The sequence below is a fragment of the Belonocnema kinseyi genome, chromosome 7 (genome assembly GCF_010883055.1).
Source record: "Belonocnema kinseyi isolate 2016_QV_RU_SX_M_011 chromosome 7, B_treatae_v1, whole genome shotgun sequence".
NCBI lineage: Eukaryota > Metazoa > Arthropoda > Insecta > Hymenoptera > Cynipidae > Belonocnema > Belonocnema kinseyi.
The window spans coordinates 18313355-18338844 of record NC_046663.1 but is presented as its reverse complement, the minus strand read 5'-3'; the positions used below and the strand labels follow the sequence as shown (position 1 = coordinate 18338844).

Genomic DNA, 25490 nt, shown 5'->3' with positions numbered 1-25490 from the left:
CCTTTGCGTGTATCGTGGAATTATATGTGGTATACATATACCTATACATATACCCACAGGATTATTATACTGAATGCCCTTTATCTTTTGAAGGCGGTAGCTTTCTTTTCTGAATGAAATACAATAAATTGAGTTCAATTTCAATTTAAGAGCTTATGTATGTGTCTGAATTTTCTATACTAGATTTCGAATCCCTCAATTTTAAATTCAGGCCTGACTGATTTGAGAAATTCAAAATACGAGGTCTGTCCTGTGCAGGAACCTCGGAGGTTCCTGCACATGTTCCTGCACATGAACCTGCACATGTAATCTGGACGGTCCCTTGAAATCATTGGGAATATTTTTAAAAATGTTAATTTATTAAATTTTATTAAATCTCTTGAAATCCTTTAGAATACCTAAAAATACCTTAAGATCTTTACATTGATAATCAAAGAAATCCATTGAAGTAAGTTGAAATTATTTGAAATCACTTTACAGAAAAAACAGAAGTGAATTTTTGTTGAATGTAATTTTCAAGTAGATAAGGTTCAATTTTTTGTGCATCAAAACAAAAGAAGGTTTAAAACAGTTAACATGGTAACTAATTTCTATGTGGTGGATCAATTTTAACACGGGAAGTTAATTTTTTTCTAAGTAAAGATTTCTTTAAAATCACTGTAAAGATTACATTTCGTTCTTTATATTTTAAAAATTAATTAAATTCAACTTATTTATTAAAGTTCTCTTAGAAAACACGCTCGAATTCCTAGAATTTTGTTTCAATCCGTTTAAATATTTTAAGAATTCGTAAAATCACTTGAGCCCCTTTAAAAATTCATGAAAAAACTCGTCAAACTTTTAAAATCTTTTTGAATCATTCAAGTCTTTTGAAAACCGTAGAAATTCCTTGAAATCGTACAATTTATTTTTGAATCCTATGCATTCTTTATTTATCGTGTAATACCTTGAAATTTCTGAATTCCCTAAAATTAGTAGAAATCCTTAGAAATCCCTAGAAGTCCCTTTTAAATATCATTGATTTAAAAAAATATATTTTTATGAAAAAAAATCTTTTAACTGATTTAATTTGAAAAATTTATTTTCCGTCTTGTCAAAAATGAGGTCAATTTTTTTTTGGTGTTTGAAGAATAAACTTGATTGATAGTTTTTATTTTTATTTCCACAGATTGTGGAATGATTTCTGTACCGATCAATAATAACTACTCTGCTGATAATACAGATTCCCGTAAAATATAATTTGATATTCTGGATATCTCTTTAATATTCTTCGAAAGTTTCTAATATCCTAAGAATTTTTTTGAAAATACTTAAAAATTTCGAAAACTCGTTAAACACCTTAGAATCTTTTAAATTACCCTAAACTCTTCAAAATCATGGGAAATTGACAAAATTCCTTAATTCATTTGAAATTTTAAATAATTTCTCAAAAATTGATCTTCGAAAATCTTTTAAATCTTGAGAAATCATTTGAGATTTCTTGAATCCCGTCTTGAATTTTGTCTTGAATCTTGAATTTTTCCTCGAGTCTCGATTCTTATCTCGAATGCTGTCTCGAACCTCGAACTTTGTTCCAAATCTCGAGTCTTACCTCGAATGTTGTCTTGAATCTCGATTGTTGTCTCGAGTTTCGAGTTTTATCTCGAATATTGTCTCGAATCTCGTTTCTCGAGAAAAAAGTACGACGGATTGGAATTTTTGGAAAATTTTAAGACTTACTTGGTTAAAGTCTCGAGAGATGAGGTGTATATCGTACCACCAACATCGATATGAACCGGCGCCGTGTATCTTGAAGCCGCAGCCACACAGGGGATTCCTGTCATTTTTTGGTTGTAGGTTGGCGCCACTGGCGCGGGTGGCGTCGGTGAAGAGGAATTCGACATCGTGGGTGACGTTGCCGGCGAACTGCTTGGTGACAGCAATCTGACAATCAGTAACTCTAATGTCAAATAATTTTAACAATATTTTTAAGCAGCAGTTATGCGCGCCCTACAGCGCGCAGGAAACATTGTATTGTAAACTTTTCATGGAAATTAAAAAAAAAGATAAATTAACGTGGAAAGGGGCGTGGAAAATTGGAAAGCTACCTCAAAAATATTCAGTTCTTAAAGCTTTTTTGGGATTTCTTGATTCTGCAAAATAATTGAATTCAAAGCTATTATACAGATAAATAGTTAAATATTTAGTACGTATCAGTATGAAACTAGTAACTTTAAATGTTCTATTTCTTTAAATTATTTTAAATTTCTTGAATAATATATATTTTTAATTAATTAATTAATATTTTAATATTTGAATTATTCATTAATTATATGTATTCTTCGATTTGTTGAATTGCTTGGAATGCTTCGAAACTTCTTCAAATCCTTTTGAATTATTTAAATTTCCTTAAAATCTGCAGAACCCCTCCGAATTGTCTGATTGAATTCATCGAATTTCTTTAAATGACTTGAATTTTCAGAATTCTTTTAAATTCTCTATATTCTAAATTCCTTGAATTCGTGTAATTTCCTGAATTTGTGTAATTCCTTAAATTCGTAGAATTTACTAATTTCTGCAAAATTCCATGTATTTCGAGGACGTCAAAATATTTCATAGAATTTAGAAAAATTTCGGAGCATTAAAGGAATTTAAACATTTCTGAGAATTCAGAATATTCAAGCAATTCAGATGAAGAAAGGGAATTCCAAGTTATGAAATAATTCACCAATTTTTTCTTAATTTCCCGAATTCCTTAAATATTATAAATACAAATAATGTAAAGAATACAGTAAATTTAGAGACTCATTTAGAGAATTCAGATAATTCCAGAAATTTCGAAATGTTCAAGAAATTCAGGGATTTCAAAATATTAAAGGAGTTGAAGAAATTTCGGAAATGCAGATATTTTCAAGGATTTCCGAGCATTCAAAGAATTAATTAAATTAAAGGAATTCAGAATATTCTATGAATTTCAAACGTTTAGAAAATTCCAGGAATTTAAGAGATTAAGGGAATTCAACCAATTTCTGGAGTTCAGAATATTCAACCATTTCATAGAAGTTTAGGGAGTCAGAGAATTCCGAATATCTAAGGAATTCAAGATATTCAAAAAATTCAAGGAATCATAAATATTCGAGGAGTTCAGAGAATTCGGCACATTCAAGGAATTCAGGGAATTCAGATTATTTCATAAATATTGAAGGATTTTAAGAAAATTTTAAATATGAGGGATTTCAGAGCATTTACGAAATTTAGAGAATTAACGCAAAATTTGATATTTACTGAATTCAAAGAATTTATGGGATTTCAGAGAATTAAAGGAATTCATTAAATTCATTAAATTGAAGAAATAAGAAGAATTCAGAGAATTCAGAAAATTATAAGAATTTCAGGAATACAGAATACTTAACGATTTCATAGAAATATAGGAATTCAGAGAATTGCGTATATTCAATCAAGTAATTTCAGGGATTTTAGAATAATGAATAAATTCAATAAATTCATCTAATTAAATGTATAAAAAAAGTTCAGAGAATTTAGGGAATTCAGAAAAATCTTGGGATTTCTGAACTTCAGAATATTCAAGGGATTCAGGATATTTAAGTAATGAAAAGATGTCACAGAAATAAAAAAATTCAGAGATTTTCAGAAATTTAGAGAATTAAGGATTTTTAAGGAATTTAAGGAATTCAGAGAATTTAGAACATTTAAGAATTCAGGAAATTCAGAAATAGTCAATAATGTCAGGAATTTCAAAGAATTTCCCTGCGTCGGTAATTTTTCAGTATCGGATATTTTATAATGGGGACAACTTTATTTCGTGAATTTTGAGTTGTCGTCAATTTTATAATTTCAGGAATTTTTTATTTCGAATATTTACTTTTCCGGGAATTTTATTTTTTGAGATTGTTGGATTTCAAAATGCAAATCTTTTGTTTGCAAATGTGCAAAAAGCATGTTTTATCCGGATTGAGTGAAACGAACACTTTTTTGGAAAATGTTCAGTATATCGAAGCTGATTTTTTTCAGTTTGAACCGATAAATCATGCAAATATTTTTTAAAAGTATTATCAATTGAAGATAAAAATTTTTGATGTTTTTCGGATTTTCAGAAAAAAAAAATGTTTGTCATTCTCTGTTATTGTGATTTTCAGTTTTAATTTTCTCAAAAGAATAATTTTTTATCATATTTCTTGGATTTTCATGTAGCAGTCGATTTTGAAAACTCATGGAATTTTATTTTCAAAATTCTCGTTTGATTTACTTGAAATTTGCAAATTTTTTTTACATTAAAATTTATTTTTACTTATTAAGAAATTTAATATCTTAGAAGCGCGACATTATTTTATTTTTAAACCGAACTAATTTTTTTTTATCATAATTTTTTGGCCTCAATTTAATAACACTTTGGCCCAAAATATTTTTTCACTCTTTTGAGAAAGCTAATTTTTTTATTTATCTAGTTCTGCATTTCCACCCTTATATTAGTTACTTACTAAAATGATAATATTGAATCATGTTTAAAAAAAATATTTTTAAAAATTTCTTAAAAATAGTTATTTTCTGTATTTTTTGTTTGTAAATATCGTGCAACTGATCGATTTTAAAAGAAATTGGATTTTCTGTTGTAAACTTGAAGACTCTTGAGAATTTTAAAAAATGTTGACAAATTGTTTTGATTTCTTGAATTTGTGAGCAAATAAAACTGATTAAAAAAAAAAGAAGGAGAGGGTGTATTAGTGAGTGTAGCAAATATTTGCTAATATAGCTGAGCACATACCTCATTTTAATTTGAGCGCTAGGGAACATATTGCGTTGCGCCGTCAGTTCTGCTTTCACCTCCTTCCCGTCAGCCTCACATTTCCGTCTGTAATCAAAATTTCCTCTCTCAATCTATATACAATCATCTCTTTCATATAGAAATTACAAAAATTAATTTATACAAATTTTAGAAAAGAAAAAAAAATTCGGTTTCTTATTGTATTTTCGGCTCTGATTTCATCTCTTTCGGTTAAAAATGTTATTTCTTTGAATTTTCAATTATTTTCTTTAAAATCCAATTATTTTGTTAAAAAGTTATATTTTTCGGTTGAAAATTCATAGGGTGATATTTCAGGAACTACTGGAGGGATACATTTATTTAAATAAAATTAATTTAGATACCTTATTAAATTAATTATATAGCGTTTTGAATTCCTTAGGTTTCAAGTTGAATTACATATTGCATTTTTAACGAAACAGTTGAATTTTTAATAAAAAAGATTGGTTTCAACCTAAAAAAAAAAAATAATTTCTAACTAGACAATTTAGCTTTTAACCAAATACTTAAAATTGTAGTAAAAAGACGAATTGTGTCGAAATAAATTGAATTTAAACTTAAAAGATGAATTTTCAACTAAAAAAGATAACTATTTTACCATAAAAAATGAATATCTTACCCAAAAAAATCCTTTTGCATAATAATTTATTTATCAAAAAAATATTTTTTCACTTAGCAAAAAAGTTCAATTTTTAACCAAAGGGTTGAATTTTTTAACCTACCGAGTTACATTTCCTGATCAAAAAGGACAAATTTCTCCAAAAAAAAATGTTTTCGATAAAAAAAGATGGCTGACAAAATAGTTGAATTTTCAAGCGAAAAAGACTAACTTTTTTTTAGCAAAATTGGATTTTTAAAAAAAGTTAATTTATAACTAATAAATATAAACAGTTAATTTTTTGAACAAAAAAGATGGACTTTACATATTAGCTTATTTATGAATTAATTGTTTTACTTAACAAAATAGTTGAATTTTCAAACCAAAAAGTGTAACTTTTTCGTACAAAATTGGATCTTGAACAAAAAAGTTTATTTTTAACTAATAAAGATGAATTCTCAAATAAAAAATATGACTTTTCTAGCATAAAATATGAATTTTTAATTCAAGAGAATGCATTTTTACACAACACAGTTAATTTTTTAAACAAAAAATATTACTTTAACATAATAGTTTATTTATAAATTTATTAATTATTTTACTGAACAAAATAGTTGATTTTTTAAGCAAATGGTTGAATTTTCAAAATACGAAGGTGAATTTTTTTATCCAAAAGGATAAATACACTTTCAACAAAAAAGTCAACAAAAAAGTCAAACGGTTAAATTTCTAAACAAAGTATATGAATTTCTCAACAAAATATGTTTTGTTGCTTAAAAAAATATTAAAATTTTCAACAAAATAATTAAATTTTCAATAAAATATTTTAATTTTAATTAAATAGTTAAAGTTTTAAAAATAAGAGAGGAGTTTTACAAAAAAAATTTGATTAAAAAATGTATTTCTTTTAGTAGAGATCTAATCTTTTTTGTATAAAATTACAACTATTTGGTTAAAAATTAATCTTCTTTGCCTGAAGATTTGATTTTTTTTTAAGAATTCGGCTTTTTTGGTTTAAATTTTGTTGTAAAAATTAAATTTTTAAACGGAAAATTCAACTATTCCAGTTGAAGATTCATAATTTAAATTTAAAACTTGCTTCTTAGGATAAAAGGTAAACTACTTTGTTAAAAAAATGCATTTTTTCAAATTTTCTTTCACTAAATGTATGTTTTTTAGTTGAAAATTCGTTTTCTTTGGTAGAAAACTAATATTCTTGGTTTGGAAGTTCTTCTCTTTTGTTTAAAGATGAAAATTAATTTTTTTTTTACAATTCATAATTTCGAGCTGAAAATTCAACAGTTTGAATTAGCTCTTTTTTTCTCTCTTCACTTGAAAATCTTTATTTGTAGAAAATTGATCTTTTTTGTTTGCAAATTCATCCTTTTAATTAAAAATTATCTCTTTTGTTAAAAATTGGACTATTTTTTTGAAAAATCGTTTTTTTTTTGTTAAAATGTCAATCATTACTTTTCTTTTTGTAAAAATTCATATTGTTTTAAACATTCACCTTCTCAATTTGAAAATTTAATTGTTTAAAAAAAATGGTCTTTTGGTCTTGAAAACTCAGGCCAAAAAGATTAGCTTTGTACCAAAAAAAGAGATTAAAAAAAATTGGAAAAGTTAAATTTTTCGTTGAAAATATTAATTTAAAAAAATGTTTAACAAAATGGCAGTTAAATTTTCACTCACCGAGATAAATTTTCTACTAAAACGATAAACTTTTAACTATAATGTTAAATTTTCAATTGAAAAATTGAAATAAAGAAAAAACGAATTTTCAACGAAACAGATGACTTTTCAACTAAAAACAATTAAATATAATAAAAATATTTTTTTACTTATCGGTTTAATCTCGAAGAAAGTCGTTTTATTTTTAATCAAAGAAGATTACTGATTTTAAGTAAAAACAGTTTAATTAAACGAAAAAAAAACGAATTTTTTTAAATATAAATGAATTCTCAACGAAAGACATAAATTTTTAATTAAGAAAGATGAATTTTCTACCAGAAGACGAATTTTCAACCAGTTAAATAAAACGAAAATAAAAACTTTTTTTTGGAGAAATTTGTGAAATTCTCAACCAAAAAGATACATTTTCAATCAAAAAGATGGATTTTTTCATTAGAAAGATTAATGTTCTACCAAAAAGACAAGTTTCAACAAAATAGATCAATTGTCAATAGGAAAAGGTGAATTATCTACAAAATAGTTGAAGTTTCATCAGAAAAATGTAATTGTGCAACGAAATAGTTTGATTTTCTTTCAAATAATAAATTTTGTTATAAAAATAATTTCGTTTTATAATCCAATATGTGATTTTTTAACAAAAAGCTATATTTGAACCAGATTCTGGAAGTTTTAAACTAAAAAGATGAAATTTTCCCGAAAAAAGTTTAATTTCCAAACCGAAAATATAAATTTTGAATTGAATTTGAAATGAAAAAAAGTTGAGTTCATCCAAAAAAGCAAAAATTTTTAACAAAAAAGTTAAATCCTAAACCAAAAAAAAAATAATTTTCAACCAGAATTTTTCATTTTTAACCAAGAAATATTGTCTTTTAAATAGGGAGATTAATTTTATATTCATGAAATAGTTACATTTTTAACAAAACAGTAGAATTGTCAAAAAAAAAATGAATTTTGAACAAAATAGTGCAACTTTCAACCAAGTAATTGAATTTTTGATAAAAAAGATGACTTATTGAAAAAATAGTTACATTTTTAAGAAAAAAATTTTTTTTTCCATTGGATAGTTCGATTAAAAATTTTCAAATTCTTAATTTTCCTTTTACTTTATGTGTATAAAAAAATTCACTTTTAATTTTTGTTGAGTAAAGTTTATGGACACTTTTGTTAATTTGCTGCTTTGTTAAAAGGTGCCTAAGAAGATTTTATTTTAATTTTGTTTTTTGATGTTCTTTTCAAGAAACTAATTGTCGTTATAAACATTATGTTTTGAAGAATTTTTGTAAGGTTATTTCATTTATGTAAAGTTATTAACTTCCATAAACTTTACTGAAAAAAAATAGGAAAAGGTTTTTTTCCTGCACAAGAAATTAAAAACATAACAAATTTTTAAAAATTCAAACAAACTGGTCCAGGGGTGAGAAAGTAGTTAAATTTTTTTTCGTGATAAAAAAAATAAAATTTTCAGTATTAATTAATTATTTATACATTATTTCCAATTCAAAATATTTTAGAAACGCGATTAAAAAAATGCATGGGCTTCCATTTTGTGTAAATTGGATTCTATATGAAGTGCAATTACAATTTTTTTGTTTATTGGAAACTCAAATATTCCGTACAAAATGTTGCATAAACCATTTGTTGATAATTTAGATTTTTCGTTCGAAAATAAAACTGTTTTATAGAAAGTTCATATTTTGGCTTGAAAGTTCAATAATTTGGATGTTTTTTTTTCTCTTAACTGAAAAATCTACACTTGTGGAAAATTATTTTTTTTGCTGGAAAATTCATGATTTCAGTTGAAAATCGGACTCACTTGAAGAAAAATATTTTTTTGTCGAAATTTACCTTTTTTATTAAAAATTTAACTTTTCCATTTTTGATTGAAAATACATTTTTTTAAATCCAACCATTTGCTTGAAAATATTTAGATAGAAGTTACATCATTTTTTGGTCTGAATATTAACTATAGAAATTCGAAAGGTTTAATTTTTAGTAAAAAAATAAATCTACAAAAAAAATAATAATTTTAGTAAAATAGTCAAACACTCAACTAGAGAGCTGAATTTAAAATTGAAATGCTGAAACTATAACCAAAACATGAATTCTTAACAAGGGGGTGTACCTTAAAAAAAAAATTAACCCAAAAGACAAATTTTAAACAAAAAAGTTCATTTTCAACCAAACGGTTGCATTTTTATCAAAAGAGAGGGATTTTCAAAAAATAAGATTAGTTTTCTACAAACAAGACAAGCATTTAATTTAAAAAGATAAAATTTCAACAAAAAATAGGAAAGTTACTTTTTCAAATAAAAAAAAAATAGTTTTTAACCCAAAAAAAAAAAACGAATTTTCCACAAAATGGTTAAATTTTTCACCACAAAGATGAATATTCAACTAAAATTATGCATTTTTAAAACAACAGAAAACGAAATTTAACCAAGAATATTAGGTTTCGAACCAAAAAAATGACTTTTTAACAAAAAAAAAAAAAAAAAAAACAAACAAAAAAAAACGAATTTTTAACAAAAAAAGATTTTCTAGACAAGACAGAAAAAAGTCGGATTATAAGCCGAAAATATGAATTTACAAAAAAAAAAGGGAAAAGTTATATTTTTAGTTTGAAAAATTGCTATCAGACGTAGGGACATTTTTTACCTACGCGATCAATTTTCAAATAAAATGATGAAGCTTCAACTATATCGAATTTTCAACTAAGAAAATTAAATTAAAAAAAAATTTAACAAAACAAGACTTTAATTTTAAACAAACCATTTTTGAAATAAATTGTGGAAATCATGTCACAAGCAATTTTTTTAGGTATATGAACCCTCAAAAGACGTTTAGAAGATGAGAGGCATCCGAATGTTATTCAAAAATTAAAAATTCCATTTTCGGGTCAATCTATGCCAGAAAAAAATGCTGAAAATAAAAGTAGGTCATCTCAAAAAAATCGTTATTGGTGAAAAATTTAACTGCTTTGATGAAATTTTGTCTTTTTGCAAAGAAAATTTTTCCTTTTGGAGTCACAGTTCATGTTTTTTTGCAGAAAAATTCTTTGTTTTCAATCTTGGTTGGTAATCTTTCTAGGTTGAAAATTGAACAGTCTTCTAAAATTGTCGGACTTTTGGCTTGAAGATTCAAATATTTGGTTAGAAATAAAAATTTTTGTGGTTGATATTTAATTTTTTTAGTTTGACAATTCAACTATTGACAGCACCCGCATTTGTCTGGAATGTTGGGCAGAGGAGAAGAATACTGCAGGAAATCACCAACCGAATTTTGATCGTTTGTAATGGCATCATGAATTTTTATGGAAAAATTTTGCAAAATAGTTCAGATTTGGATATTGCAACGCAAGAATCACGAGGGTCATAGCCAAATTTATAAATAAGTTTCCATAAAAAAATAAAAAATTATTTGTCCAGGATTTTTTCCGGTGATTCCCTGGCGGATCGAAGGAACCGAATGGAGCCTTTACAAAGTACCCGTGAAGACTCTATTCGGTTCCTTTTTAAAAAAACTCAAAAAAACAGCAAGGTCAACTTTTAGACTGTTGAAATTCGGATTCTACGTTAAATTTTCTATTAGAAACTCATGGAGTAATCGCAATGTTTTTTTTGCAGCGTTAAAAATGTAAAAAATGTAATTAACTTCTGTTGAAGGTGACTTCAAGCGCATCCATAATAGCTCAAGTAGCATGTTGTGCGGGAAGTTTAAAAATAAACTTCTCTCTAACTTGCATTGCAGCGTTGTTGTCTGAGGTTTCCACTGCGTGGCGCTAGCATCCAGACAAAATTCCTAAAGTTACCGACGGAACGCTTATTAACTGCTACTAAAAGAAGATGCACTTGAAGGCGCCTTCGGCCCATGCAAATGACAGCTATTTAATTTTTTTCCAGTTTTTAACGCTGCAAGAAAAAGTATTGCGATTACTCCGTGAGTTTCTAATGCAAATTTTAACGTAGAATCCAAATTTCAACAATTTAAAAGTTGATTTTGCTTTTTTCTTTATTTTTTTAAAAAGGAACCGAATGGGGACCCAATGGGCTCTTTACGGGTACTATGTAGAGGCTCCATTCGGTTCCTTCGGTCCATCAGGGAATTGTCAAAAGAAAAATTATCTACAATGTTATCTAATAACTTCTAATGTGATCGCAAGTTTGTTTCATAAAAAAATTACATCAATTTGAAATATCCATACACTTTTGGGAGTTATGGATTACTCCTGATTTCTAAAAATTTCTTTAAAAAAAAAGCTTTATTATGCTGTTAACGATTTTTTTTAGGAAAAAAGATTTCAAATGGACACAGACCTGTGTTGAAACGCGTCATCAACTAAGAACATGAAAAAAAACTCTTCTATTGGTATCAGCCTCTAATTGAATATTTATTTATTTATAAATAAGATTTGAATTTTCAAGTCGGAAATTATGTAATAGGATTTAAATTCACTTGCGAGTGAACATTGAGCAATCTTATCAGTAAAGTCGTGGTCGAGCTCGTGCCTTCGGTTATTCCGCCCACATGGGATATGCACTATATGTATAATAAGCAATAAGACACACCCTAAAGTTCTAAAGTTCTGTCTGTCTGGCCCATTATTTCCAGCACTGGGACTGGTTCTTCCGCGGGTTTTGTATCGCCGCGGGAGACATTAAAAAATCTTCTTTTTGCGTGTCCATTTTATGTCGCACGCACATGAAAGTATTTGAGAAGATACTTATTGCAACTATTTAATAACGGCACGACGGTCGACCAGGCAAAACAAGAACGACAAAATAGCTTGGGATTGGATTTAATTTATTTTAACAAAATTTCGCCAAGACCAGAGGCTACATTTTTTACTGATTATTACTTATGTATCTTGTTCTGAAACATGGAAATGAACTATTGCTAAAGAACATTTTTAAATTTGCTTTCAGTCGGTTATGCTAATATTGTAAGTGGTTTCTTGTTAATTAAATAATAATTTAATGCAAGTAGTAAGTGCCCCTGGGTGTTGATTTCTTAATGCTGAAAATATGGACAATTTGAATATCCACAAATAAAAATATTGGGAGCGTGCATTAATTTCGAGGGATTTCTAAGAGATGGCGTTACTTGTATTATATCGCATCGAAGGATACCGTCTCATTATTCTTCATACATCGCATCGTTTGTGATTACCACCTCTTCAGATTCCTGACTCATGGTATGTCTGAACAACGATTCACCTCTCATGAAGATGTCAAAAAATGGGTCGATTCGTGGATAGCTCTAAAAGATGATTCGTTTTTCTAACGCGGTAGCCATATGCTTCGAGAAAGATGAGAGAAAGTATTGGCTAGTGGTAACCACTTTTTTTTAAACAGAGCCGACATTTTTTTTATGTATAATATTCGTACATGTAAATTTTTCGTATAAAATTGAATTTTCAACCAGAAACTATGAATTTTTAGCAAAAAAGTTCTATTTTAGCCAAATAATGAAGACGTCAACCAAAGAAATGAAAATTCAATTAAAATATGCATGTTGCACAAAAAATTATTTCTTAACAATGTGGTTCAACCAAAATTAAAAAAAAAGTTTAACCAATATTCAGAGCGAAGATTAATTTCAAGCAAGTAGTAGCTATTTTATCTAAAAAAAAAAGGAAATTTATACTAAAACCGATGAATTTTGAAATAAAAAGTACAAATTAAAAAAAACTGAATTTCCACCAGAAAAAGATTTTATTTTTACTTTTCAACATCAAAATATAAGTTTTGAACAAGACGCAAATTTTCTGTGGAGATCATACTTGAATTTTCAATTCAAAAAGATGATGTTTCAACGTAACAGTTGGATTTTAAATATAAAAGAAAAACTTTTTTTTTAAATTGTTAAATTTTTACACAAAAAGTTGCATGTTTAAACAAGATAGATGCAATTTGAATTAAAATAGATGCATTTTTAAAATCAAAATGACAAAATACTAAAAAATAGTTAAATTTGCATCTAAAAAAGATTTCAGTTTCACTTTTCAGTATTAATATAAAAGTTTTAAGTGCGAAAAAAATTTTCTATAAAAATATTAAAATTTTCTAACCAAAAATATGATAATTTTTGTAAATGACTCATAAAAAAATGGTTGAATTTTAAACCAAACATTGCATTTTTATCGAAGAAAAATGCAATTTCTAGAAAAATAGATAAATTTCTAAAATGAAAAGACAAATTTTCGAGAAATATTTGACTTTTTAACGAAAAAATATTTACTTTGAACTTTGAGCATAGAAATATGAACTTTAAAAAAGAAGTCAATTTTCTACTAAATTAGTAGTATTTTCAACACAAGGTTGAATTTTCAACCAAAAAGGATCACTTTTGAATAAAATTGTTGCATTTTCAAACAAATAATAAAATTTATAAAAATATAAAAAGAAGGCAAATAAATGACGAACAAGAATATTATATCATGGTTACCGCAAAACATCATTCTTAGTTTTCTCTAATTTTCCACTGGCCAATGTTTAATTTTACCTGACCATATTATTATTCGAGGAGCATGATCTTAAACTTGTAATTTTTTAACCTAGAATCTTTTAGAAACGAAATGAAGCAATTTTAAATTAAAATGGAAAAAATTCTAATTTATTCTACTTGACAGTTTAAAGTTATAGAAATTCTCTGAATTTTTAATTTTGATATGTTAAAGTATAACGCAAATGGTTTTTAATATATTTTGATTATTGATTAAAAAAATAAAAAGAGTATTCAGTGAATAAAAAATAATATTTTACTGTATACTGTTATTTAATGAACCCTTATTTTATTTTTGAACCCAATGCTTATAATATATTGGAAAACCATCCACGTACCACTTTAACAGATTTAAATATAATGATTTTTAATTATTAACAATAAATTAAAAAATTGTATTTTCTAACATTTCAAATAAACGCGCGAACGGCAGCCATTGAAGCGCCTTATGCATCGCATGCGCAGTAATACAAGGTAACCATCTTGGGAGGACTGCACACGATTTTTGTTCTTTAAATCTCTGACTTTTTCCTGACCTTTGTGTAAATTTGAGAGACCGCTTCTGAAGTTAAATAAAAATTAAGTAAATTTTCTATAAAAGTTACTGAATTTTTAAAGACTATATTTAGATGTAAAATTTCATTGCGCATCTTTTCTCCCCGAGGAAAAGAGTTGTAGCTTTTTTAGTTTTCTAATTGAAGCCAAAAACTGCCTATTTTGAAAGAATTCATTTTAATTCGTTTTTCACTTCAACTCGTTTCAGTCAGTCAGTTTTTCGGATTTTAAAATCAAATTTGGAGGAAATGTAGTTCGAAATGTCCTTCGACTGACAGAGTAAAAGGCATTCAAGAATTTAATTTAAAAAAAATAGTTGTTAATTTTTTTGTGATGGCGCTTTTTCCGTGGCGCTTATCGGACTTCTCTAACATCCAGCGTTTCGTTTATCGAGCGAATTTTGAGCAACAAAAAACTTCCAGCGAGAAAGTTGCGAAAAACAGTACAAAAAATTTTTCTGGAGAATTTTAGCCCCATCGAATTTATATTCAAGGAATTATTAACGTCTTAAGTCGATAGCGGATAGGCAATTCGCGCATGGGCTGTAGCGAGAGTCTCAGATCCGATAAAAATAATAACTAATAAAGTAATCAGGTAGAATCAAAGTATTATGTATAAATAAATAATAGTGCATAATGTAAACTAATTTATTCATTGAATATTATGTCAAGAAATATCAATATCATGTCAAGAAATATTAACGCTCTATCATAACAGGAATGGAAAACAAATGTACTTTCACCAGCTTTAACTTTTTTCAATTCCACGAATTTGAAGCATTGAAGAATTCGCGGAATTAAGATTCCGTTGAGTCTCATCTATTAGATCAGTGGTGTCAGTACGCGGATATCTCTGGCATGCGTAGTACACTGGGGGCTGCTCCTATTTCAGCAGCCAATGGGAATTTGGCGGGAATTTTCAAATGCGAAAATTTGCACATTACTTTTTTACAACAGAATTACAATAAGGAAAATTAAATGATGATGCTTGATAAAAGAAAACACACTGTTTTGTCAGCTAAAATAAAAAAAAACAATCTACTCGCCGTATTGCATTCACAATAGCCAAATTATCATTAAATACTTATGATTAATAAAAAGTAATCTTGCATATCGGCTATATAAAATATTTTTCTTTTATCAAGCATCATTATTTTATTTTCCTTCTTGAAATTCTGCTGAAAAATAATGACGTGCAAATTTCCGCTTTTAAAAGTTCCCGCAAACTTCCCATTGGCTACTGAAATAGATGCTGTCCGTATGTTTCAAAAATAGAACCACACAATTGTACACAATATTGAATAAATAAATATTTTTATCTTATGCACTAATATTTATTTATGCATAATACTTTAATATTACCTGATTAATTGATTAGTTTTTATTTTTGGCACCGGGGAACTGTATTATGAATCGGATCTGAAACTCTCGCAACAAACAGTCCGCGGGCGAGTCGCCTAGCCGCTATCGAATTGAGAGGTTAACAATTTCTTGAATATCAATTCGATTGGGCTAAAATTTTCCAGAAAACTTCTTTTTACTGTTGTGAACAACTTTCTCACTGGAAGTTTTTTCTTGCTCAAAATTCGCTCGATAAACAAAACGCTGGAAGTTATGAAAGTGTGATGAGCGCCACACATAAGAAAAAAATTATCAACAATTTTAAAAAAATAAAGTTTTGAATTACTTTTACTTTATTGGTGGAAGGACATTTCGAACTGCATTCCTTGACAATTTTATTAGAAAATCCCAAAAACTGACTGACTGAGCACGAGTTAGAGTAAAAAATGAATTAAAATCGATTTTTACAAAAAAAGTCAGTTTTTTGGCTCTAATTAGAAAACTAAAAAAGCTACAATTTGTTGCCTGGGTCCTTAAAAATAAAAATTCGAAAATGTATTTGAAAGCCTCCAGGGGTCTTCCCACTCCCGGCGAAATAAGTTTATGTGCCCTTATTCGATTCGGCAGCTCAATTTCGTAAATTTCAGTTACTTTAGTATCTTAAATGTATCGAAATTTTCCGAACATTTTTAAGTGTTGATAAAGGCCTGAAGGTGGAACCGAAATGTTGGTTCATTAACTATAATAATTCCTACCAAATCAGTGAAAAGGTTTAAAAAGAGGTTAGGTTTAGGATGTGTTCTGCTAAACAGTTAGAATCACGAAGTAGAATAAGTTGGAAAATTTGGAAAAAATTTGAAATTTTATCTTTTTTAATTTAAAGCTTATAAAATAAAAAAATTTTATTTTAAATATTAGAATCTCGAATTTCAATGATATAAGATGATAAAAAAAATAAGGACAAGTTCAAAATATCAAAAAGAAAATATTTTCCAGGTACAATTTTGAAAATTCAATAATTTGAAATTCAAAGGAATTAAATCTGAATTATTTGTAATTAAGAGCATTCTACATTGCAAAATTTCAGATTAAAATTTTTTTTAATAGAGAATTTTTTTAGAAAGTAGTTGTTCTTGTATTATTTCTAATTTAAAGCATTTAAAATTAAACAATCTTATTTTGAATTTGAGAATCTCGAATCTGAATAATTTAAGTTTAAAATTTCAAAAAGAGGACAACTTAAAAACTTAAAAATGAAATATTTTCAGATTAGAATTTTGAAAATTTTTCAACAACTTTCTTCTGCAGTTTATCTTTTTAGTTATACATTTTTTTAATTAGTTGAAAATTTAATCATTTTCTTTAAAAGACATCCATTTTGGATGCAAATTGTTTACAATTGCTTATTTTGGTATTAGAAAGTGAACTGGAATCTTCTTTGGATGAAAACTTAATTATTTTGTTTAAGGTTTTGTTTTGTTTAATTCATCTGTCTTACGAGAAATTTGTCAGAGAATTCGACAATTTTGTTAAAAAGTCATCTTTTTTGTTCAAAAATTCGTGTTTTTGTATTGAAAATTCAATCCTTCTTCTTAACAAAGAAGAATTATACTTAGCCAAAAAGTTAAATTTACGTTAAAAAAAAAAAATGAAATTGTTTCCGTTACTTTGTTAAGAAATAACTTTTTTAAAGGATTTATATTCGAAATTAGAAATTCATCTCTTTGGTTAAAAGTTTAATTATTTTGTTAAAAAACAATCTTCTTTCATTGAAAATTCAACTAATTGGGTAAAAGATAAACAACATTGTTTAAAATTTATTTTTTCGATAGAAGGCTTATGCCTGGTTGAAAATTTAACTGTTTAGTGAAAAATACTGTTTTTTGTTTGTTTAAAATTCATTTTTGACAGAAAATGTAACTTTTCCATTTTTTAAGATTAATATTTTTTATTTGAAAATTCGCCGTTTTTTGGTTGAAAAAAAATAATTTTTGAGTTTGAAATTTCGTTTTTTTTTTTGATAAAAATGCATCAGTTTCGTGGGAAATTATTTTTTGCTGAAAAGCATATCATACATAAACTTTTATTTATTTTTGGAGTGAAAAATCTTTATTTGTTGGAAATTTGTCTTCGTGATTTTAAAATTCTTTTCTTTTGTTGCATACATTTCATTCTTTTTAAAATAAAATATAAACTATGCCACTTTTTCGTTGGGAATTTGTCTTTTTATATTGAATATTTAACTATTATTTTGAAAATTGAATTATTTTGTTGGAAATTCCAGTATTTGGTTAAAAAGCCATCTTTTATAGTAGAAAAGACATCTTTGTTTGTTTAAAATAAATTAATAAATTAAAAATTTGTATTTGAGGTACTCTTTTATTCCGTTTATAAAATATTCTATGTTAAAAGTATCACAAGATTAAAATGCTGGAATTTTAATATTAACGATTTGAAAGAAAAAATTAGTTAAGGGAAAATTAGTTAAGGAAAAAGCAGAGAATTTTGAAAAAGTTCTCGGTTTCGAATTTTTCCGCAAGAGGCGCTACGAGCGATGCAAACTAACTAAATCCGAATTCACGCGTCCATGCTTTCCGAGAGTGGGGTCTCCTTACGAAGGAATAATAAGGAGACCTAACTCTGTTTCCACACTTGGCAATAGAAACATTACCGTAAGTGGTATGTACATTACAGGAAGATCTTAAATTTTCGTGCGCAGGTGCGCAGTTGTCCTCTTTCTATACATGGAAAAGTGTGCGAGTGAGAAAGTTTGTCAAATTGACGCAAGTTAGAGAGGTTCGGTTCGTTTGTTTTGATGCAGGTGTCCAGTGCCGGGTTGTGGCGCAAGTTACACGCCGAAGAAGGCGAATACACTTCGCTTTTTTAAAGCCCTTACTGTACGTACAATAAACTTCTAATATATTTTATTGTTTTACATAACTGTCATTTAATTTTAATAGACATGATTTAGAAATTTAACCGTTACTCACTACCTGAGTGCCTGCGGAGAATTTCTCAGAGCTTCTCAGAGCCTTGAGAATCTTTAGCATATAATGTCAGATTTCTATCGGTAGGACGCTTCATTATAATATCACATTATTTGCAATTATCCGCGCTGATTAAGTTGTATACATGCTTATAAATGCGTAAATGACCAATTTCTAAACTGAGTCACCTCACAATAACTTTTAATGAAATTATAATATTTTTCATATTTACGTTTCGAAAAAACTTTAAACTTTTCAATCAAGTTATATTACTTCCATTATTTCTTTATCATATTACAAATTTAAAATGCACTTACCTATACTTTTCCTACCCAAAACCTGTTCACACATTTTTCAAACAAGTATCGAAAATACTGTTTATATATTTATTTCGTGTATCTTTCGTATGATGATCAACAAAAGAACAGAACCTCTCTCACTTACGTCAAGTTGAAAAACTTTCTCACTCGCACACTTTTTCATGTACAGGAAGAGGACAACTGCGCACCTGCGCACGAAAATTTAAGATCTTCCTGGAATGTGTCTATCACTTCACGCAAAGAACTGGTTTGGTTATCCTGACTGAACTGGGTTCGGTTGGCAGTATTTCGGTTGTCTGAACCAAACGTTGGTTTGTGGCAACCGAACCGGTTTGGTTATCATGATTGAATCTGTTTTGTTGGAAGAGTTCGGTTGCGCGAGCTTCACAGTTCGGTTGCGGCTAACTCCACTACGCATGCGCACTTGTCCTCTGGCCTGCGCTGGAAATTCGTTAAGATATATTATAGATTTGTAGAGTATTATACCATATAAATATTAACATTCAAAATAATTGATTTATTTATTTTGTACGTTTATTTATTGCTTTTGTATAATTTATTTTCATTATTTCCTTTTCGCCTAAGAGCCTACGCGTATTGCGCAAACTCGAGAATTTTTGCGTTCTGAAAGAGCTGTTACCGTTATGATGCGTTTCCCAAATCGTAGCGTCAGTGTTTCATAACATTTCATAGGCGTTTGGTGAAGTGAATTAAAGTGCAGTGGAATTGTTTAGACAATCGAAGTTTTATAGTGTGCAGAAATGGCGTAAAGGAACTTCTTTATAAATAGGGTATCGAAAAATACATCGAGAAACTTGAAGGTAAGAACGAATTTTTCCAAATGCTTAGATTAAAATTTGAAGCAGTGATTTTGGAGTTTTTGATTCATGGACAAATTTGTTTAGTCTAAGAGACGCCAAGCTAGAAAATTTTCATTTTAATTTGATCAATTTTCCTCCTTCATAAACATTTTATGTATATGTTAAGTCTATAAAGAATTATTCTACAGGGTTACTCCAAAACTATACTCTTAGTGAAAATCATATCGCATATTCAAGATATAGCGGACTGGAGTGTCAACGATAGACCTTTTATTTTTCTTTCTTTCCTTTCTAGTCGCGTTTCTACACAGAGGAGGAGATAGACGACGACAGTTTCCAGTTCCTCGTAGAAGAAAAAATTTCGGAGTTCTTCCGTAAATTGGGACTGTACTCCAAATTCTTAAAGGAGTATAAGCAGAAGGATTCACTTTTTACAAAAAATATTGTTAATTTTTTATTTTGATGACTTCCGCATTTTGGAGTAAATGGTCAAAAACCTTTGGAAAAAGTTCTTTCTAGTCCAAAAGTCAAATCATAACTGTTGAATTTTTGTTTATGTGAAATATTCACTAATTAATTTTTCGTGGTGAATTTATCTTTTTTTTAAAGTTTAACTAACCCATGTGTAATTCAAAATTTATCTTTTTTACTTGAAAATTGAACTATTTGTTAGAAAATGTAGCTTGTTGAAAATTCGTCTTTTTGGGTAGATAATTAATCTTCTATTCCATTTATTGTTAAGAATTCATGTTTGTAGGTTAAAAATGCATCTACGAGGTGTGTTCAAAAAACAAGGTGACTTTATGGTTTTCTCAAAAAATATTCATTTATTCTTCAATATTTATGTTGTCCCCTTCAAAGTAATCCCCCTCAGATATAATACACTTGTGCCAACGCTTTTTCCAATCATCGAAGCACTTCTGGTAATCATTTTGTGGTATAGCCTTGAGTTCTTTCAGCGATGCAGTTTTTATCTCCTCCATCGTTGAAAATCGATGTCCTTTCACGGGTCTCTTCAGTTTTGGGAAAAGAAAAAAGTCACTGGGGTCCAAATCCGGTGAATATGGAGGCTGAGGCATGACTGTGGTGCTGTTTTTGGTCAGAAAATCTTTTGCAAGCAACGATGAATGAGCAGGTGCATTATCGTGATGCAAAAGACACGAATTGTTTTTCCAAAGTTCCGAACGTTTTTTGCGAAAAAATAGCATGGTATGAGCCAACCGATATGCCAACATCTTCAGCAACTTCTCTGATGGTAATTCGGTGATTGTTCAACACCATTTCTTCCACTGCTTGAACGTTTTCATCTGTTGTTGAGGTGCTGGGACGTCCAGGGCGAGGTTCGTCTTCGACATCCTCTCGGCCTTCTTGGAACAGCTTGTACCACTTATACACGTTTTTCTTACTCAGAGTAGACTCACGGTATGCAAGTGTCAATATTTCAAGAGTTTTAGAGCACTGGATTCCATATTTCACACAAAATTTAATGCAAACTCTTTGCTTCATTTTTTTCGAAAGAAGAAAATCGCCAAGCACACCAAACCCTTCTAACCTTTTACGCCTCTGCCGGAAACACAACACGAGCTATATAGTCAAAACTGTGAACATATGATCGTGACGAGTGTACCAACACAACAAAACAAAAAATTTAAAACTTGAATGTACGCAGCCCGCGAAAATTGAAAAGTCACCTTAGTTTTTTAACACACCTCGTATTTTGTTAAAAATTAAACTACTTTGATAAAAATGAAATTATTTTGTTGAAAATGAAATTATTTTGTTAAAAATTTAATTCTGTAGTGAAAAATTTTAGTATACTGTTAATTTTTTGGTTGTAGTTCTAGACTTGATTGATGACGGAAGTCTTCCCTCCTTTGGAATTATAAAGACAATTTTATACAATTCTAAAGGTCAGGTTTGCTTAATTTTTTTGAAATTGGTCTCAAGCAGATGCTGTAAATATATTATAATTCTTTATTTTTTCTAATTAGGATACAGGATTTGTACAATTAGGACTTAGAAATAAACTATATATACTTGCATAATTATTTTATTTTAGTATTTATTGTTTAATTCCTTTAAGCCACCACCCATTTCCATAGAATGTGGGGCAGGGGGGATTAACTGATGTAACCAAACTGTTCAATTACTGCAATCGAACTGTGAGGTAACTGTAATCGAACAGTTTGGTTGGTGCAACCGAACATTTCAGTTGGTGAAACCGAACAGTTTGGTTAAGGTGACCAAACTTGGTACAACCGAACCAGTTCGGTTACAGCAATCCATGAGTATGGTCAGTTCATAGGAAAGCCGACAATTCGGTTGGAACAACCCAACTTCTGGTTGCCGCAACCGAACCTTTCTTTGCGTGATTACGGTGATGTTTCTATTGCCAGTTTCAAATGGCTTCCCACTGGCAGTTGGGTCTCCTTATTATTCCTTCTTGGGTCTCCTTATACTACTTCGTGGTTAGAATCTTTCAATCACACAAGGACGCTCGAAAGCGAATATATAAACATAGCCTAGTCTCGAGATGGGTTATAATAACACTCCAGGCCAAACCGTTAACCTTCGCAAGATTTTTTTGCACAGCTCACACATTTACATTCGCTAAACGACACGTTAGTCAAGCGGATGATATGTTTAATCAGCATAATATGGGGCTGAGTGGACCGGCCAGCTCTATAATACGTCACTTCATATGCTTGCAAATTATTCCTCTTCTTTCCTTCCCTCATTCTTCTCCGTCCGTACCCCAGAACCATCAGGGGAAACTTGGGACACTTCAATAAACGATATCCTTGAGTTCGAAACTATTTAAAATCAACCAGATGATTTCAGTTCATTATGCAAATTAATTTCTTGAAACTAAATGCTCAAAAAGAACCATTTTGTAAGAGTTGAAATCATAGTTCTTAAACGTGGGGAATAAAACAAACCTAATCCGCTTATCAGAAATACTAATCCGAGGAGTCCAGTCTAAATGGATTAATTAACTTGTAATCCAGGTAATTCAAGTCATTAAGAGCGAATATTGATTTGAGAAGAATCGCTGATGTTCAGATGGTTTTCTGCAGTTTTCCTCTCCCCTGGCCAAACGACAAGGCTAATTCGAGTACTTCTAATTAGGGGTCCCGGCCTCGATTCTGTTTCTCAGAAAGAATCGATTCCTTGCCCTCGAGAATCGACATTTTGGAATCGATTCCGCCCGGTGAAATCGAAGACAGAATCGAATCTCGAGCCCCGATTCCACGTCGATTCTCTAATATTTGTCTCTCATGTTAGACGTACTGCGCTTGCACTAGGGTGCTTAAGATGAACGCGACAACCCGTTACAATGACAATAATAAGTCGGACCGTGTTTATTGTATTTGGGGTGTATTTTTGGGGTCACTGGACCAAACAATGTGGCAATAGGTGTGGAAATATATTCTTACATTAAAACTAAGCTTTCACATTAATTTCTAATGATGTTTTAAAATGTTTTCGTACATAAAATGATTATTGTAGTGAAAGCCTTTTTGGTTTTTTATGTTCTTTATTTAAGGGGGTAGGTGCGTATAGATGGCGGAAAATTGACGGGCACTTTGGGAATTTTTTCTCAAAGACTATTCAATATTTTTATTTGAGAATTGGACAAGTCCTTGTTTATTATTAAAAAAAAATTCACAAAATCATTATAAATAATTAAGAAGTAAGAACACGTTAAAGGTAATAACTTTTCTTTCCTCTCAATTTGTGCCGTGTTTTATAGCTGCTGTGTTACTCTCAAACATAAAAATCAAATTGTTTTGTTATTGTCACATAAAAATTTTGTCCATAAACTAAATCTAAAATTATTTAAATTTTTTGCAAAAAATGTCAGACTTTTAAAAATGTTTTTTATTGTTATTGCGAGCAAACAGTTAAGCAATTTTTTTGCAAAAACCTTCTTTCGATTTATTAAAAAAAAAATCGATTTTTTTCCTATCTATACGCACCTACCCCCTTAAATACTGCTGAAATGTTTCTACTCGGATGCGAGTCTTTTTTAAGTCGAGTTTTTATATTTGATTAAAGAAAAATATAAAGGAAAAATTGAAATATTATTTTTAGTAACAAAAATATTTTTGTAAAATATATGAAACATATAATCATGAATTTTCGATGTAATTTCCACAAAATATATATTTATTTAACTTTTATTCTGATTTGCCTACAGATAAAATGTTTTTAAATTTATCCAACTTTTTTATTGCCACTTCAAGTTCTTGTAATTCAAAAAGAAATTTTTTACTATTCATACTCGTAAACTATGGTGATGTTGTGAAATAAAGTTTAAAAAATGAGCCCAAGAGCATTGAAAAACGTTGATTATTTCGGAAGTTATTGAAAATTTAAGAAAACATGGAAATTTACACTATTTTTGCAATATCTGCTTAAAAACTTGACAAATTGGCTTCATCCTGGGCTTATTTTAAATAGAATTTCGAAAACAATCAACCTTTTGAAGACACTTTTTAAACTTTGTTCCCTGTTATGGGAACAATAAAAATAAAAAATGAACTAAAAATAAAAAACTAATATAAAAACTTTAAAATATATTGTTGTGTATTCGTTCATTGCCAAATTATTTATAATAACTATTCAATTATATTAGTTTAATTATAAATATATTATACTTTATTATTACTTATAATTGTTAATCTGACTTAAAATTAATGCATTATAATTGAATTTGAAATAATAGCAGACTTTATTAAAAGTAAGGTAATCGGAATATATTTTTAAAAAATTATTATATAATACATATTGTATTTATTTATTAAAATATTAGTTAAATATTAATATGACTTGAAATAAATGGAATAAATTTTGAATAATGGCGGGCTTTTTTATATTAAGGGAATCGGAATCCGAGTCGGAATCGATTCTTAGCGTCGATTCTTCGATTCTCAGAATCGTCACTTTTTTGACAATCGAAGAATCGAGAATCGATTCTCGCCTCCGATTTCGTAACCCTACTTCTATTAAAATTGGCTTTACAGCAGTGCTATAGGACTTAAATGCATCCAATCCTGAGTAATTTAAATTAGGAATAATTTAAATTGTAATAACAATATTCTGTAGTTCTGAACTTGTAATTCAGTTGTAATCCCTTGTAATTGACAGTTATCTACTTCTAATTCAAAAAATGGGGAGTTATTTAGGAAATCCAAGCAATTAATTTGTAATCCAGATAATTGAAAGTAATTTACATATGTAATCCAAATAGTTTTCAACTACTTTATTAAAAAATTCTTTTTTTAATATTAATTTACCTAAGTAAAAATTGAACTATTTCTTTCCTGGGTAAAAATTCATCTTTTCTAGTTAAAAATTAGTTTATTTGTTTGAAAATTCGCCTGTGTAGTAGAAAATTAATTTTCTTTGTTGGAAATTCATGATTTTGGTTGACAATTTAACTTATTTCTTAAAATTAATTTTTTAGGTTGAAGATTCTTGATTTCATTTGAAAGTGGCTTGCTTCATAATTTCACTATTTTCTTGAAAATTCGCTAATTTCGTCAAAAACAATCGTATTTGGTTAAAAATTTATATTTTTTGTTGAAAATTAAATTTCTTGGTAAAAAATTAATATTCTTTGTAAAAGTTCATCTTTCTGGTTAAAAATTCACTTTTTGGTTGAAAACTCATATATATTTTGTCGAAATCTCGTTTTCGGGGTAAAAATAAATATTTTTGGTTAAAAATTAATTTTTGTTGGAAATTCAATCATTTGTTTAAAATTTCATCCATTTTCGTTCAAACTTCAACCATTTGTCGTTAATCATTTTTTTTGTAAAAAATGTATATTTTTTTTATTGAAAATGTAACTTCTCCATTGTTGAATGAT

At 28.4% G+C, this 25490-nt stretch overlaps 1 protein-coding gene across 1 annotated transcript in view; it reads right to left on the bottom strand.

The window, feature by feature from the left end:
• The window catches only part of LOC117176762 (BTB/POZ domain-containing protein kctd15-like), a 108703-nt gene that overhangs the window by 23863 nt on the left and 59350 nt on the right, over positions 1 to 25490 (bottom strand). The window contains exons 2-3 of the mRNA XM_033367048.1: positions 4763 to 4849; positions 1720 to 1923 (exon numbers count right to left, since the gene is read on the bottom strand). Coding sequence (XP_033222939.1) covers positions 1720 to 1923; positions 4763 to 4791 — 233 coding nt within the window. The 5' untranslated portion in view covers positions 4792 to 4849. The remainder of the gene's footprint in view (positions 1 to 1719; positions 1924 to 4762; positions 4850 to 25490) is intronic.